We start from the raw sequence: 15,263 nt of genomic DNA, 5'->3' as shown, positions 1-15,263 counted from the left end.
GTAGGCAACAGTTAAAATGTAGGAAATGTGGCAGCCAATTTGTGCATAGCAAGATTCCACAAACGCACTAACAACCAGAGAATCTGTGGTGTTGACTGAGCGATGAATAATATCACTTGAATCCACAATCTTCAGTCTTAAGGCATGAGGATACCCGTTAAGCCACATGACCACGTAGGATGAGAACACGTCATTGGCTCTCAGTCTTATATATTTCCTCAAATGGAATGAAAGTCATGGTGGTTAGCATCAATGCTTCACAGCTCCAGGGTCCCAGGTTCGATTCCCGGCTGGGTCACTGTCTGTGTGGAGTCTGCACGTCCTCCCCGTGTGTGCGTGGGTTTCCTCCGGGTGCTCCGGTTTCCTCCCACAGTCCAAAGATGTGCGGGTTAGGTGGATTGGCCATGCTAAATTGCCCGTAGTGTAAGGTTAATGGGGGGATTGTTGGGTTACGGGTATATGGGTTACGTGGGTTTAAGTAGGGTGATCATTGCTCGGCACAACATCGAGGGCCGAAGGGCCTGTTCTGTGCTGTACTGTTCTATGTTCTATGTTCTATTCAGAAAATAACAGGAACCCCAAAACAAACTGGTTACACAGACACAAACGTTTGCTATTCAGACCAGGAAATAGTCTACCTGGATAGGCTTTAACCTGCTTTCAACCAATTTAATATGGCTACAATCTGACCCAGCTACTTAAAGTATTGTGCAGGGCTGGTTACATGAAGGGAATTAACTTTGCCACAGTTGGTCTATAATAGATGGTCATTGTTGGAAGTGGTCAATGAGTGCTTGAAAGTTATAGATTGCCTTGGTGCGCATTTGTCCCAATGACTAAACCCTTTGACCCCTTCAAACAGCATGCAGGCAGCGATGGAGAGCTTCTGGGCAATAAGGACTCCTTGAATTCAATGATGGGTGTCAGTACTCTTGGGTCTAGTACCAGCGAGCCAGAGAGCGAGAGGCATGACACTGAGAACAACCTGGCCCAGAGCAAAGACTCCCTGGAGCTCCTGAATGCAAGCGACTCAGAGGAAACGGCGAGAGGTACAGAGTATGTCCGAGAAGGCCTGGAGCCAGAAGAGGAATTAATGATAGAGGGCGACCAGGTAGCCGACTTTGCCAGTTCACTACTGGCTGCCATCTCCTGTTGGCACTATAGAGCCAGGGCTTTGCTTTCTGCTAAGTTCTCCATGGTGAGCGCTTCTATTTCTGTCTCTCTCTCTGTCCGCCCTCTGCATGGAAAAAGCCTTGGCCGCCTGCTCCACTGGTTTGAACCAGTTCAAAGTGGCTGCACCACTAACTTTTTAATACTCACCTGTTGTGTCTGCTGCTGCTATTCCAGCATGCTCTGGGGCTCTGATTGCTTTGATGAGGAATACATTGGATCATTGAGCAGAATTGCATGCCGCTGCCTAGGGACCTTGATCAATACTCAACACTAATGTCAAGTCAAGACGCCATTAACCCATGAACTGCTGGTAGAAGCTGATTCAGTTGACTGGACGTGTGATATTACTTCTTTGGGGTTACTGGTCTATTTTGAGAATGGAACTCAATCCAGGTTCATCTGAAAAGGCAAGTCCTCTTCCATCCAGGTGTCAATTCAGTGTGTGGTTAGGGATAGAATAGCTGAATGAATTAGCAAACTATCCTTTTACACCTCCTTTACGTCCAGTCCAGACTCTGGTAGTAGACCTGTTTCTACATTAATAGTCCTAATCATGTTTACCCACCCTAATCCCATGTCCTTTCATCCATCAATCCAACCAAAGCTTGAATATTGATATTGTTTCCGCCTGAATCTCTACCCCGGAAGAGAATTCCAGAGTCTCTCAACCCTTGGCGTGAAAATGCTTTTCATACTCTTCTCTCAATCTTATAGCTATTGTCTCTTATTCTTCACTCTTCAAACAGTCTGTCTACCACGTGGCCGACTTGTAATTCTTCTGTTGTATTTCAGCAGCCTGTGGTGCCCTAATGGAAAAAAAGTCTCAATTGCTTAAATCTGACAGCATATTTGTAATTCCTCATACCAAGTAGAGCTCTAGTTAATCTGAATTGTACCCTCAAAGGACATTATTAAGGCAAGCCGGCATTTGTTGGCCATCCCCAATTGCACTTGAATTGAGTGGCTTGCCAGAGGGCAGCTAAGAGTTGACCGCATTGTTTTGGGTCTGGGATGACATATAGACCAGACCAGGTAAGGACGGCAGATTTCCTTTCCATTAGTGAACCAGATGAGTTTGGACAACAATCAGTGTGGTTGTCATGGTTACCATAATTGAAACTGGCTTTATAATTCCAGATTTATTATTTAAATTTGTGGTTGGATTTGAACCCATGTCCTTCGAGCATTAGACTGGGCCTGTAGGTGACCAGTGGAGGTCGGTTAGCTCAGTTGGCTAGACCGCTGGTTTGTGATGCAGAGCGATGCCAACAGCGCGGGTTCAATTCCCGTACCACCTGAGGTTATCCGTGAAGGGCCCCCCTTCTCAACCTTGCCCCTCGCCTGTGGTGTGGTGATCCTCAGGTTAGATCACCACCAATCCTCTGTCTCTCAAAAGGGGAGAGCAACCTATGGTCTTTGGGGACTATGGCAACTTTAAGATGACCAGTCCAGTGATAATACCATTACTGCATCTATCTCTCCTATATCTTTCCCATCGTGTGGATCCCAATACTGCACACAGTACTCTAACTTTACGACTGTCCCCATCATCTCCCCTCTAATGAATTATAGAATGCCTGCAGTGCAGAAGGAAGCCATTTGGACCATCGAGTCTGTACAGACCCTCTGAAAGAGCACCTTAACCTAGGCCCAATTCGCCATCCTATCCATGTAACCCAATTGAGGGACAACTCAGCATATCCAATCCACCTAACTTGCACATCTTTGGACTGTGGGAGGAAAGCAGAGCATCTGGAGAAAACCCACGTAGACAAGGGAAGAATGTGCAAATTCCACAGACAGTCACGCAAGGTCGGAATCGGACCCGGTTCCTTGCTGCTGTGATGCAGCAGTGCTAACCACTGTGCCACCGTGTTGCCCAATGATCTCCCATTTGGAATCTCCTTACTCTGTGCCTTTGCAATCTCTACTTAAATGTATCTCCCTCTTGTACTAAAATGTCCGTGGGTCAATTTCTCCGACCACCTCGCTTCAGCTTGCTGATTCTCATCTTTTTCAGTGTTTTAGTTTTTTAATACTGACCTTTTCCTTTATCTTTAGATCATAACACTTGTCATACTGGGTTTTCGTTTGTTAGGAGTTTGAATTTAAAGGTTATATTACTTGTATAAAGGAATGATTGGCTGGTTTATTCAACACCTCCTTCTAAATTGTACCAAATTCCTTGTTTTCCTTCAGCCTTTATTCACTCTGTGATGAGTGGACGGACCAATCTGATGTCCCGCAAAAGACTCCAGGGCCAGTGAGGGGGGGAAAAAATTCTCCCTGACGCCCTCTCAGATGACTGAACTCAGTCCAGCGGATCATGTGATCTAAGCGTTACCTCTCAAGTCACTTGCCCTCTTTACGATGCAGTCACCGCCCCAGTCAATGCTACTGGAATCATGTTCAGTCAGTATTTGCATGTTTGAAGGTGCTAACCTGGAGCTGTTAATCTGTAACCGCATTCAACAACACAATCTAATTATTGGGTTTTGCTCATCAACGTGAATTGGGAGCACGATCAACGCGATAGGAAGGGGTTCAGACTGGCTAAAGAGGCTGCTCACCTGGTGTTTGGTATTCTGAGATGGCTTGGAGGTGGGTGGGAGAGATGGAGGGCGACTGCCTTTGACCGTTATTCACAAATCAATGTCTCTTGCTCATCTAATGCGATGTCTTGCTCCACTAGACTGAAGATCCTGTCGTGCTGCAGGAAGTCAAAGGGTGCAAGCGGCAAAACAGCCAGCCCTCTGGAAATGCGGAGAAGCGCAGGGGCTGGGACATTGATGTCTCTGAAGTGGTATGTGCATTAAAAAGTGGAGCAAAAACCATCAAATCCTCTGCTTAAAATGGAACAACTTGTGATAACGGTACATCAGTCGGGTGTTAATTGCATTCAGATTGTGGGTCCTAATTGGGGATTAGCAGATTGAAAGTGGAGTTGTTTGATGGGGGTACATGATTTTCAATGCATGACTTAATTAACTAAAAACCTGTGTGTGCATAAAGACGAGGCTTCAGTGGCCTATCGTTCACCACCTTCACAGGCGATGCTACTCCCTATGTAGAATAATTGGCCAATACTGAAGTGGCTGGCTCTTCTAGAGCAAACAGCTGGCCAAGCTACTGCAAGGTTCCTGATGCCCTTGGACATTGTTCATCAGGTGATACGCTCTGGAGAGGAGTGTGTATCAATGGAGAGGAGAGCCTTTGAATCGCACCTTTCGCGACTTCAGGACTTTGCAGTCAATTAACTACCAGTGTAGTCACTGTTGTAATGTGGAAAGTGTGGCAGGCAATTTGTGCACAGCACGATCCCACCACCAGCAGGATGCTAATGGCCAGGTAATCCGCTTTAGCGATGTCACTTGGGGATAAATATCAGCTAGGACACCCCTTCTTCAAATGGTGCTATGGGATCTTTTATACCCAGCTGAGATGGCTGATGGCTTAATGTCTCATGTAAAATGCAGCACTTCAGTACATGGGAGAGTCAGCCTGGGAGTGTGGCATACAGTCATTTACAGCATATGATGTGGAGATGCCGGCGTTGGACTGGGGTGAGCACAGTAAGAAGTCTTACAACACCAGGTTAAAGTCCAACAGGTTTGATTCAAACACGAGCTTTCGGAGCGCAGCTCCTTCCTCAGGTGAATCTGAGGAAGGAGCTGCGCTCCGAAAGCTCGTGTTTGAATCAAACCTGTTGGACTTTAACCTGGTGTTGTAAGACTGATTTACAGCATAGAAAGCCATTCAATCCATCGAGGCCAACTCTCCGTGGAGCAGTCCAGTCAATCTCACTCCCCTGTTCAATCTCCCAATCCAAACTCTTCAGAATCTTGTGCACCTCCATTAAATCTCCCCTCAATCACCTTTGCTCCAAGGAGAACAGATTCACCGGCACAGTGGCCCAGTGGTTAGCACTGCTGCCTCATAGCGCCAGGGACCCGGGATCAATTCCGGCCCTGGGTGACTGTGGAGGTTGCATGTTCTCCCTGTGTCTGCGAGGGTTTCCTCCGGGTGCTACGGTTTCCCTCCACTGTCCAAAGATAATAATAATCTTTTTATTGTCACAAGTAGGCTAACATTAGCACTACAATGAAGTTACTGTGAAAATCCTCTAGTCGCCACACTCCGGCGCCTGTTCGGGTACACTGAGGGAGAATTCAGAATTCTCAGCTGGTACGGGAATTGAACCCGTGCTGCTGGCCTTGTTCTGCATCACAAATCAGCTGTCTAGCCCACTGAGCTAAACCAGGTTAGGTGGCTTGGCCATGCTAAATTGCCCCTTAATGTCCAACGGTTAGGAGAATTGGGCCCAGATAAGAGTGCTCTTTCAAAGGGTCAGTACAGACTCAATGAGCCGAATAGCCATCTCCTGCATTGTAGAGTTTCTACATCACCATTCTATAGTTCATGCACATCTGTGATTTCCCTGCACATTTGCTCTAACTGTCCCACCATTTGGAGTTTTTACGGAATATCCAAGCCGTGCAATCATCCCCTTTTGCTTCTCAACTCTTAACTGAATAGATTATGTCCTTGTCCCCATAAGGGTGTTCCCTCTTTTCAACACTACAATGTCTTCCCTAATCAGTGCTACTACCCCACCTCCCTTTTGTCCGTCTCTATCTTTTGTGAATAATGTATATTCTTGTATATTAACCCAGTTCTCATCATATTAATTCACCTTTCTGCTGTTGCCGTTATATCATATTCCCCCAGGGCTATTTGTGCTTGTAGCTCACCTGCTTTATTCAGCACACTTTTTGTCTTTACACATACATCCATCATAATCTTGTCTTTGCACATTCTTTTGTCGACCTCTGTCTAATATGGAATTACACCCTTGTCTAATATTGTCCAACACACTCACTTTCGGCACTTTATTCCTCGATATGCTGCTGCCCAACCCCTGCCAATGTAGTTTAAACCCTCCATAACCACACTAGTCAACCTCCCTGAGAACACATTGGTCCCAATCCTATTGTGGTAACCTGTCCTGTTTGAACAGGGGCAAGCTGCCCCAGAACTGGTCCAGTGCCCCTGCCACCTGAAGGCCTCCATCCTGCACCAAGCCTCAAGCCACACATTTGTCCTTCCTCTGTTCCTATTTGTACTCTGGCCAGCACGTGGCACTGGGAGTAATCCAGAGATTACTACCGCCAAAGTCCTAATTTTTTAATTCATCTGAGCTCCTGAAAATCTGACTGTAGGACCTCAGTACCGGACCCCTCTGTCTCGTTGGTACCTATGTGTATTACATCTTCTGGCTCACTCCCTTTCCCCTTACAGAATATTCCGCACCTTCTCCATGATGGCACTGGGGGACTCATGCTGATGTGATAGAAATGCCCGTCTGTCTACCTGACTATGGAATCTCCTGCAAAGACTGCATTTCTATTCTTTGCTGCTCCCTCCGGTGCAGTTCCTTGACCGTTGGTGCCGTGGTCTGCACTGCACTCTTTCAGGATATTGTCACTCTCGGTTGTCTCTGATATTGAGTTTTTATTTGAGCGTGGCGCACACTCCTGCACTTCCCGCCTCTTCCTACTCTTCGGGGTGGCCACCCAGCTACAGTCCTGACCTCTCACTGCCTGAGGGGTGGCCACCTGCTGGAACGAATGATCCCGGAAACTCTCATCCCTCCTGGGCTTCACAGTGACACAACTGCCCCTCAAGATCGGAAATCCTTGAGCTGGAGTGGTGTCGAATCCACAAACATCTGACTCCGATGCGAGAGTGCTACCCTGCCTGTGATTAGTTCTTACCTACAGCAGATGCCCTAGTACCTCCCTCAAAAAGCCCTTTCCTAACTGAGCCTGGACAGTGAGTGTCAGAAAGGGAGGTTTTAGCCAACCTCAACACTGACTTTTTCCTAATGTTCACTTATATACCTAACAACAGGTGTCAGCCGTTACTGATCGGGAACACTAGCTAATTCAATGATTTCCTATCTTAAAAAAGCAAGACTTATATGAACGTTACCACATAGGAAAAGGAGTCGGCCATTCAACCCCTTAGCCTGTTGCAAAAAAGTTAGATAGTCAACAATGTGCTGCTGGCAGCCGTAACTCTGATACGCATTGAATGCGGATATGAATACAGAGTGGGAAATGGGTGCTCCACAGATATCTTTCAATATAGACAAAGGCTTTTGGCTTGTACAGTCTCCGTAACCACCTCCAATCCAACAATGCTCTGAAGCGGAATCAGAGAACCACAGAAAGGTAGAGCCACAGAAGGCTGCTCGGCCGACTGTACCTGTGCCACACCCAGAAAGAGTGAATTAGCTCCATGTCCCGGCGCTTTACCATAGCCCTGTAGATTTTTCCCCTTCAAATGTTTATCCAATTCCCTTTTGAATCAGTCTCCCCCACCCTTTCAGGCAATGCATTCCAGATCATCATAACTTGCTGAGTAAGAAAAGTTCTCCTCCACTTGTTTCGGTGCTTTTTGCCAATTATCTTAAATCTGTGCCTTCTGCTTACTGATCAGTGTTGCCTCTAAATTGTCTTTGTAATGGGTGGGCTACAAACTCCTCTGAGTACGACTTTCTTTTCCAAGAGCAGTTTGTATTTGAAAAGTTGCTGAACCTCCACAAAAGTTGTGAACTGTCTTATTAATTCAATGCACGGTGCATCCCAAACTGCTGCATGTGCACCATCTTAAAGCAAACATTGCTCTCTTCCCACTCTCCCTTGTCTCGAAGGTCTCATTTCATCTTCACCACTCACTGGTCCCAATCCATCTCTGCTCTAACCATTCATGTCACACTTTTACTCACACATATCCCATTCCAATTCTCTTGTTAGCGGTCCCATTTCTCTTCCTCTTCACACATTCCATTCTCCCTCTCTTCATACCTTCCATTGTACCACTTGCTTCTCATTGCTCCTATTCTGCCTCTCTTCATGCATCCCTTCTGCTCGTCATGTCCCATTCTAGCCCCCCGCTTACTACATGTGCTCTAGCCTTCCTCACATCTTTCTCATTCCACTTCACTTCACAAATCCTACACACCGGGCATTCCTTTCCCAACACAAGAGCCCTCACTTTGAAGAGATTGGATGAAATATGAAAGCAGCAGGGATGATGCAGACGGCTTGAATCATAACCACCCTGAAAAATCCATTCTCACCAAATAGCGAAATGGAACTCCAATGACCTGTTTACCAATCGGAAAGCATTTGTTGCTCATTGAGACTAAATCAGTGGTCCCCTCAACCATAGATTGATGTGTGCTTATTTGGCCGTGGCAGGTTGTGCCCTTTGGATTTGTGACGTTTATTTTCTGCAGACTCCCAAAGACAAATAAGAATGGAATGGTCTCATTCAGTGCACAAAGGGAATGGGAAGTAGGAGGAAGAGCACTGGTCTTGCAGCCCATCTCTAAGCTACACTTGCCTTTGGGCACTGCACAGCGAACAAGGATGAATTTACCAGCATCTGTCAGTATCATTCACTATCTTAAGTGGGAGGGAGGGGAGGGGGGAGAGGAGGGGGTTGGAGGGGGGAGAGGGAGGGAGGAGAGGAGTGGGGGGAGGAGAGGAGAGGGGTCAGAGGGGAGAGTGCGACCCTGTCATTTGTATATGCCTCTGTTGCCCTGATCACCGTCTCCATATTTTTGTCATCCTCAGCTCGCTCCTGGTGTGGAACCAATATCTGTTCAGCAGATGGTCACTGAAGCCTGCCAGTCTGCCCTTGAGGAGATCCAGTCTGACTCTGAGGCTGCACGTAGTCCAGAGGAAACAAAGGAGGTAGCTGAAGTCCTGGAGCAGGTCGATGTTGAAGTGAGTGATTCAGTGCGGGAGGCCGTGGAGTCTGCCACAGAGGGCTCCTTTAACGAGGCAGGTGAGGAACCAAAACACCTCAGCAGCGAAGAGTCGACAGACGAGGAAGAGCAAGAACGCAATCCACGGAGCATTCTCCCACCGTCGGTGCTAGGGCAGGCCAGCTTCATTGCAGGTCACTTTATGAATAGCCGGTCAAGGCGTAATAGTTTGGCAGCAGATGATGGGAGGCCGTACGGCTGCCCGACACCAAAGGTGACGAGCAGACAAAGTAGCCTCGAGAACGGCGACAAAGTGCTGTGGAACAGTGGCACGGTTGACACGAGCTCCGACTGCCAAGTGAGTGTTTCTCAAACAAACAATAGCCAGGAGAAGCAATTTGATGAGCCCAACCTCAGCACCCTAGAGGATGTGTCATCAGAGGTGGATAGGAATATTCCGAGAAGACGGGACTCCACGCTGTCCAGGCAGGATCGCCTGCTCATTGAGAAAATTAAGAGTTACTACGATAATGCAGAGCATGAAGATGCCAACTTCAGTATCAGAAGGCGAGAAAGCCTGTCCTACATCCCAGCAGGCCTGGTCAGGAACTCCATCTCCAGATTAAATAGTCAAAACAAGGAAGAGGATTTGAGAGAGGCCACGTTGAGGAAACGGTTTGCTGCTTCCAATGCTGCTGTCCCCTTTGGTAATGGCACATCAACGTGCACCTTGCTTGACCTGCCAATTACCCAAAGAAACTCCCATTCCTCTTCTCCAGGATCAAGTGCACTTTCAGAACCTCGGCAGCCAGCTTCCAATCACCCTGTGGAGGAAAGCCCACCTTTGGAGTTTTCGAGGGACACCAACCTCCTTTCCCAGGACCCAATTGTAGAAAATGAATTCCGGCCTTCAGTGGAAATGATCAAGATCTGGCAAATGATGGAGAACGTGCCCGACACTGCAGCAGAGCCTCCAAAGAGGGTGGAGCAGAAACATGAGGCAACGCTAAAACCTGAGCTGTTTGAGCCTAACTCTGAGATGCTGAAGAAAAGGGAAGTTGAGAACCCTGAACAATGCCAAATAAAACAACTCAGCAACGGCAGAATCATTTTTGGCCTGGACTTCAATGAGCCATTGGTTATTGTGGAAGAAAGCGATCTAAGTGCCATAAAGGAAGAGTCACCCCTTTCCTCTCCAGCAAGCTTTGCTTGTGAAAGTGGGCTGCAAGGAAGACCAAAGAGTATTGCAGAAACTGGCGACAGTAAGAATGTGGAAGATTTGTTGTTTGTCCACAAATCTACTTCGTTGTCTCAGGCACCTGAGCTGCCCAAGTGCTCAGAATCAGAGAACAAAACCGCACCGCCACACACCCGTTCCAGCTTTATTCAGAAGAGGCACGACCGTGTAGCTCCAAGCACGAGACCGCACGTAGCTCAGGCAGAGACGAGGGCCCAGAGTGAAGAGCTGCTGAGAGAGGTGACCGAAAAAATGAAGACCAAGGTCTACCAACTGGCCAGGATATACAGTCAGCGAATTAAAAACAGCCAACCAGTGGTTCGAAAGAGAAGGCAGCACTTGGAGGAGGAGCTGATGAACGATGAAGAGGAAAGGGAAAATGAAATGGCCAAGTTGCCAGATCTTCAGGAAGACCAGAAGGAAATGGTTGTTGCTGGTGAGTGCTCTTTTCTTATTTTCATTGTTATTACCTACAAACACTTCATATTGGCTCGTTTTACTAACAACTACAATATGATCTCTGTACTCAGGAAAACAACTTTATACTGTCTCTTTAACATAAAATGTCCCAAGATGCTTTCCAACAAAATTTGACATTGAGCCACATAAGGGGCTACTAGACCAAGCTGCCAGAAGCTTGGTCAAAGATATAGACTTTGAGGTTGAATGAAAGGTTTGAAGTGGATGTTTGTAGAGATAGAATTGCAGACATGGCTGCCAATGCTTGAGTGATGTAAATTGGAGAAGGACAAGAGGCAAGAGTTGGAGGTGCACAGAGATCCCAGAGGGTTGGAGGGCCAGAGATGTATAAAAATTGGGAGGGTGAGTCTGTGGAGGGATTTTAACGCCAGGATGAGGATTTTAAAATCAAGGCATTGCTGAACCAGGAGCCAGTGTGAGCCAGCAAGCAAAGAATAAATGAGACTTGGGCCGTGTACGGTTTGGACAGTAGAGTTTTGGTGGAGTTCACAGAGGATGCAAGGTGGGAGGCTGGCCATGAAGGCACTGGAATAATCAAAATGAATACATTTGCTATAATGAGCTTTCTTTCACAGCAAGTGTTGCACAACCTTCTGTCCACAGTTTGGGAATTAATGTTGATCTGTCAGGTGAATATGGAATAATCTCTGAGATCTCAGAGCTCCTCCAATTCTTGTGGCCATGCCTTCAGCTGCCTCAACCCTTAGCTATGGAATTCCCGTTGTAAACCACTCAACCTCCCTACCTTTCTCCCTCCTTTAAGGCATACCATAGAACTTACCTCTTTGACCACATTTTTGGCTACCTGTCTTAATATCTCCTTACTTATTTATTGTACTTATTCATAGAATGTGGGCATCATCGGCTAGGCCGGCATTTATTGCCCATTCCTAACTGCCCTTGAGGTGGTGATGAGCTGCCTTCTTGAACCACCGCATGCCATGTGGTGTAGGTATACCTCACAGTGCTGTTAAGGACGGAGTTTCAGCATTTTAAGCCAGCAACAGTGAAGGAACAGCAATATATTTCCAAGTCATGGTGGCAGGTGATTTGGATGAGAACCTCCGGGTGATGGTGTTCCCTTATATCTGCTGTCCTTGTCCTTCTGGACGGTAGGTCATGGGTTTGGAAGGTGTTGTCTAAGGAACATTGGTGAGTTCCTGCAGTGCATCCTGTAGATGGTACACACGGCTGCCACTGTACATTCATTGGTAGTGGAGGGAGTGAAATTTTGTGGATGGGGTGCCAATCAATCGAGCTGCTTTGTCCTGGGTGGTATTGATTATTTTGAGCGTTGTGGGAGCTGCACTCATCCAGGCAAGTGAAGAGAATTCCATCACATTTCTGACTCATGCCTTGTAGATGGTGGACAGGTTCTGGGTGAGTCGCTTGTAGTAGAATAATTTTGTCCACATACAAAACCGACAGACAGAAAACACCAATTGCTTCATGAATTCATTCTCCCTCTGCGTTTCCCCTCCTCCCTAATTATCTGAAATGTTTCTTTTGATTATCAACTCTCCTCCCAGCAAAAACAGTTCCTCATTTTTGTTTCTTATATTTTTGCACGGGACAATTTAGCTTGGCCAATCCACCTACCCTGAACATCTTTGGGTTGTGGGGGTGTAACCCACGCAGACGCGAAAAGAATGTGAATACTCCACACGGACAGTGAGCCGGGGCCGGGATCGAACCCGGGTCCTCGGCGCTATAAGGCAGCAGTGCTAACCACGGCGCCACTGTGCCACCCTAGTTCCTCATTTAATCTGTCAAAACCTTTCATAATTTTGAACAGCTCTATTAAATCTCCTCTCGGGCTTTGCTTCACTCAGGAAAATGCTCCCAGTTTCTCCAGCCCCTCAGCATGTTTGAAATCCCTCATTGTAGGCTTAACTATTAGCTTAAGTTGCCTTAGTCCCAGCTGACCATAGGCTGCTTTCCCTTTTGAAGAGGGGAGCTGACTAGTGGTGACTTAACCTGAGGATCACCGCACCTCAGGCGAGGGGCAAGGTTGAGAAGGCGGAGCCTTCATGAATAACCTCAGCCGGTACGGGAATTGATTCCGCGCTGCTGGCCCCGCCCTGCATCACGAACCAGCTGCCCAGCTAACTACGCTAAACTGGCTAGTGCCAATCCAGTAAATCTCCTCTGCACCTTCTCCAAGCAGTTGAACTGAGATTAGAATATTTAAACCACTGTAGCTGCAGTTGTTAGTCACCAAGAATTGTTCTTTTTGGTGAATTTATTTGTTTCTCTTTAACCTCCAGCAGATGAGCCAAAGATGACACTGTCCTTGCCTCGCTACGAGCATGTCATTATTCAAGAACAGATGCTGTTGGCGCCTTTGATGGAAGAACCCAGTACCCCATCTCCAAGCAAGGATTCGCAAGTATTCCTTCCATTTTCCACGAGGATCCCTTCCCCTCGACGTTCTGTCATCAGCCCAAATTTAGTGTCTCCGGCGAGGTTCCATTCCAGGAGTCCCTTGAGCCCTACTGAAATGGAAAACTTCCTATGGCCCGATGTTCGGGAGCTCCGTTCCAAGTATGCCTCCGTGGATGGTCAATTTGCGAAAATGGCTACGCAAAGGGCAGCCGCAGCAAACCTCTTGAGGCCGGCCGAGGGTGCCTACTCAAAACTGGGCCGAGTCATCAAGAGCATGTCCATGCCGAATGGAATGATGGAAGGCAGGTTGTCCAATTTCAGTTCTCCGGAACACGAGGACAGTTCTAAACCATCCAGTGCAAAAGTTCTATTGTCCAAGTCAGCTCCCGGAACTGGGGTGAGGAAACAGTTACATTCTGACTCTTCCATCCAGTATCTTCTGCAGACAGCGCCCGAGAGTTCCTTCAGAAACCATGTGACGTGCTCGAGGACTGCTTCACCGGACTTTAGATGTGCTGAACAAAGTTCGAGTTCAGACAGCAAGCACTGCCACTTTACTGAAGATGCTGAAAGCACTCACTATGTTTCTTCAGAGTTCACACTGCAAGACGATCAGAAAGTCATCATCTTGGAGAACTTGCCATGTGCCGGGGATGGTTTGAGCAGCCATAGGAATGATCAGACTACCAAAGGCGGCAGCGGTGTGGGCCATGTCCAAATCAGGTCTCCCACGTCGCAAGAGAAGATCTCCATTCGGGCGGTTGTGGAAAGGTGCAGGGCCTACCAAGAGTCGGAGGAATACAAGATGAGGCAAGAGTGTGAGGGTATGAGCTGGAGGCAAGGGCCTGCCAACTCAACGGCCAAGCACCGTAGTTCGAAGGGAGCTGAGAAGGAGGCCTCCTCGACCAAGCAGCTGTCAGAACCAAGGAAGGAGATGAGCCAGCAGAGCAGGAGGACTGACCTGGGTCAACAAGGCCTGGTGAAAAACCTGAGAGACAAGTTTCAAAGCCTGAGTTCGGCCAGGTAAAGCTTAAGCTGGCTTCGTTCTCAGATGCTTATTGCGTATCAAACCACTGTACCTGGTCAAATGGGTGTAAAATATTGTTCAAGATGTGGTATTTCTTTTTGACAGGAGGCCTAGAATATTAACCAGACCTTTACTGAAATGTCTAGAAACTGAAACTAGTAAATGGTGTCCCGATGCTTAGCCAATTTATTTATCAATCCTCAATAAATTTTTAATTGAACAGATCTGTGTTTTGTGCACAATTGTGTTAATTTATAAATTAAGTACTCTTTTAAAATTCCATGGTCACTGTCCTGGTAATTCCAGTCCACACCTATTCAAACTTGCTAAGCCTCCGTTGATGTGACTTCATACTTATCAACTTCCTTCCTTCCAGAAAGAGCTTTGGCATTTTCCCCCTTCTCCTCGTTTACATGAATTATCTTTTCACGAGGTTGATGACCGCATCCTGACCTCTGTAAGCTCCTCCAACCTGCAAGCCTCTAAAATCTCTGAATCCTCCACCTCCGGTCTCTTGGAGCTTCTCCAGTTATATTAGATCCAACATTGGTAGCCATGCCTTCAACTGGCTAGGCCCTAATCTCTGGGATTCCTTCACTAAGCTGTTCTGTCTCTCTCACTCTCTCTCTTCCTTAAAACCCCCCTTAAAACCTACTTCTTTGACCAAGCTTTTGGTTGCCTGCCCTAATATGCCTTTATGTACCTCATAATTTCTGTGAAGGAAGTTGGGAGTATTTACCATGTTAAAAGGTGCTACATAAACACAAGTTGTTGTTCTGTACTTTTCAGTGCCTGGGAACTGCTTGAGTAGTTCCATGGGTTAATGTCCTGTGTGAAATATTTGGGTTCAGTGCCTCATTCTGTGTTGGGTTGGTTGTTATAATTGGTTGTTATAATTGGTTTCAATGTGCCCCAAATTTTGGAGAGTCCAATCTAGCCTGGGGTTTCTGTCCCTGATCAAAATCGAATGACCAGGGTAATGTATAAATTTGAGCCAGCTCTTTTCCAAGTTCCAGATCTAGCCTTGAGGAAGAGAGAAAGCCAGGGTGAGTGGTGGTTGATCATCAAGAAATGTTGCAGCAGTGGTTAGCATTGCTGCCTACGGCACTGAGGACCTGGGTTCGATCCCGGCCCTGGGTCACTGTCCCTGAGGAGTTTGCACATTCTCCCCGTGTCTGCGTGGG

The 15,263-nt window shown here is 47.1% G+C and overlaps 1 protein-coding gene across 12 annotated transcripts in view; it reads left to right on the top strand.

Annotated features, from left to right (window-relative positions):
• The window catches only part of LOC119956761 (pleckstrin homology domain-containing family G member 3-like), a 299,355-nt gene extending 285,052 nt beyond the window's left edge, over nucleotides 1-14,303 (top strand). For 9 of the 12 annotated variants that reach the window (XM_038784155.1, XM_038784182.1, XM_038784138.1 and 6 more), the window contains 4 exons: nucleotides 863-1,198; nucleotides 3,866-3,976; nucleotides 8,817-10,623; nucleotides 12,935-14,303. In XM_038784155.1, the coding sequence (XP_038640083.1) occupies nucleotides 863-1,198; nucleotides 3,866-3,976; nucleotides 8,817-10,623; nucleotides 12,935-14,079 (3,399 nt within the window). In that variant the 3' untranslated portion in view covers nucleotides 14,080-14,303. The remainder of the gene's footprint in view (nucleotides 1-862; nucleotides 1,199-3,865; nucleotides 3,977-8,816; nucleotides 10,624-12,934) is intronic. The other 3 variants (XM_038784145.1, XM_038784165.1, XM_038784216.1) reach the window with 3 other exon arrangements.
• Nucleotides 14,304-15,263: the final 960 nt, after the last annotated feature.

Source organism: Scyliorhinus canicula, chromosome 2, assembly GCF_902713615.1.
Source record: "Scyliorhinus canicula chromosome 2, sScyCan1.1, whole genome shotgun sequence".
NCBI lineage: Eukaryota > Metazoa > Chordata > Chondrichthyes > Carcharhiniformes > Scyliorhinidae > Scyliorhinus > Scyliorhinus canicula.
Note: the sequence above shows the minus strand (reverse complement) of the source record. Positions and strands in the feature narration are given on the sequence as shown.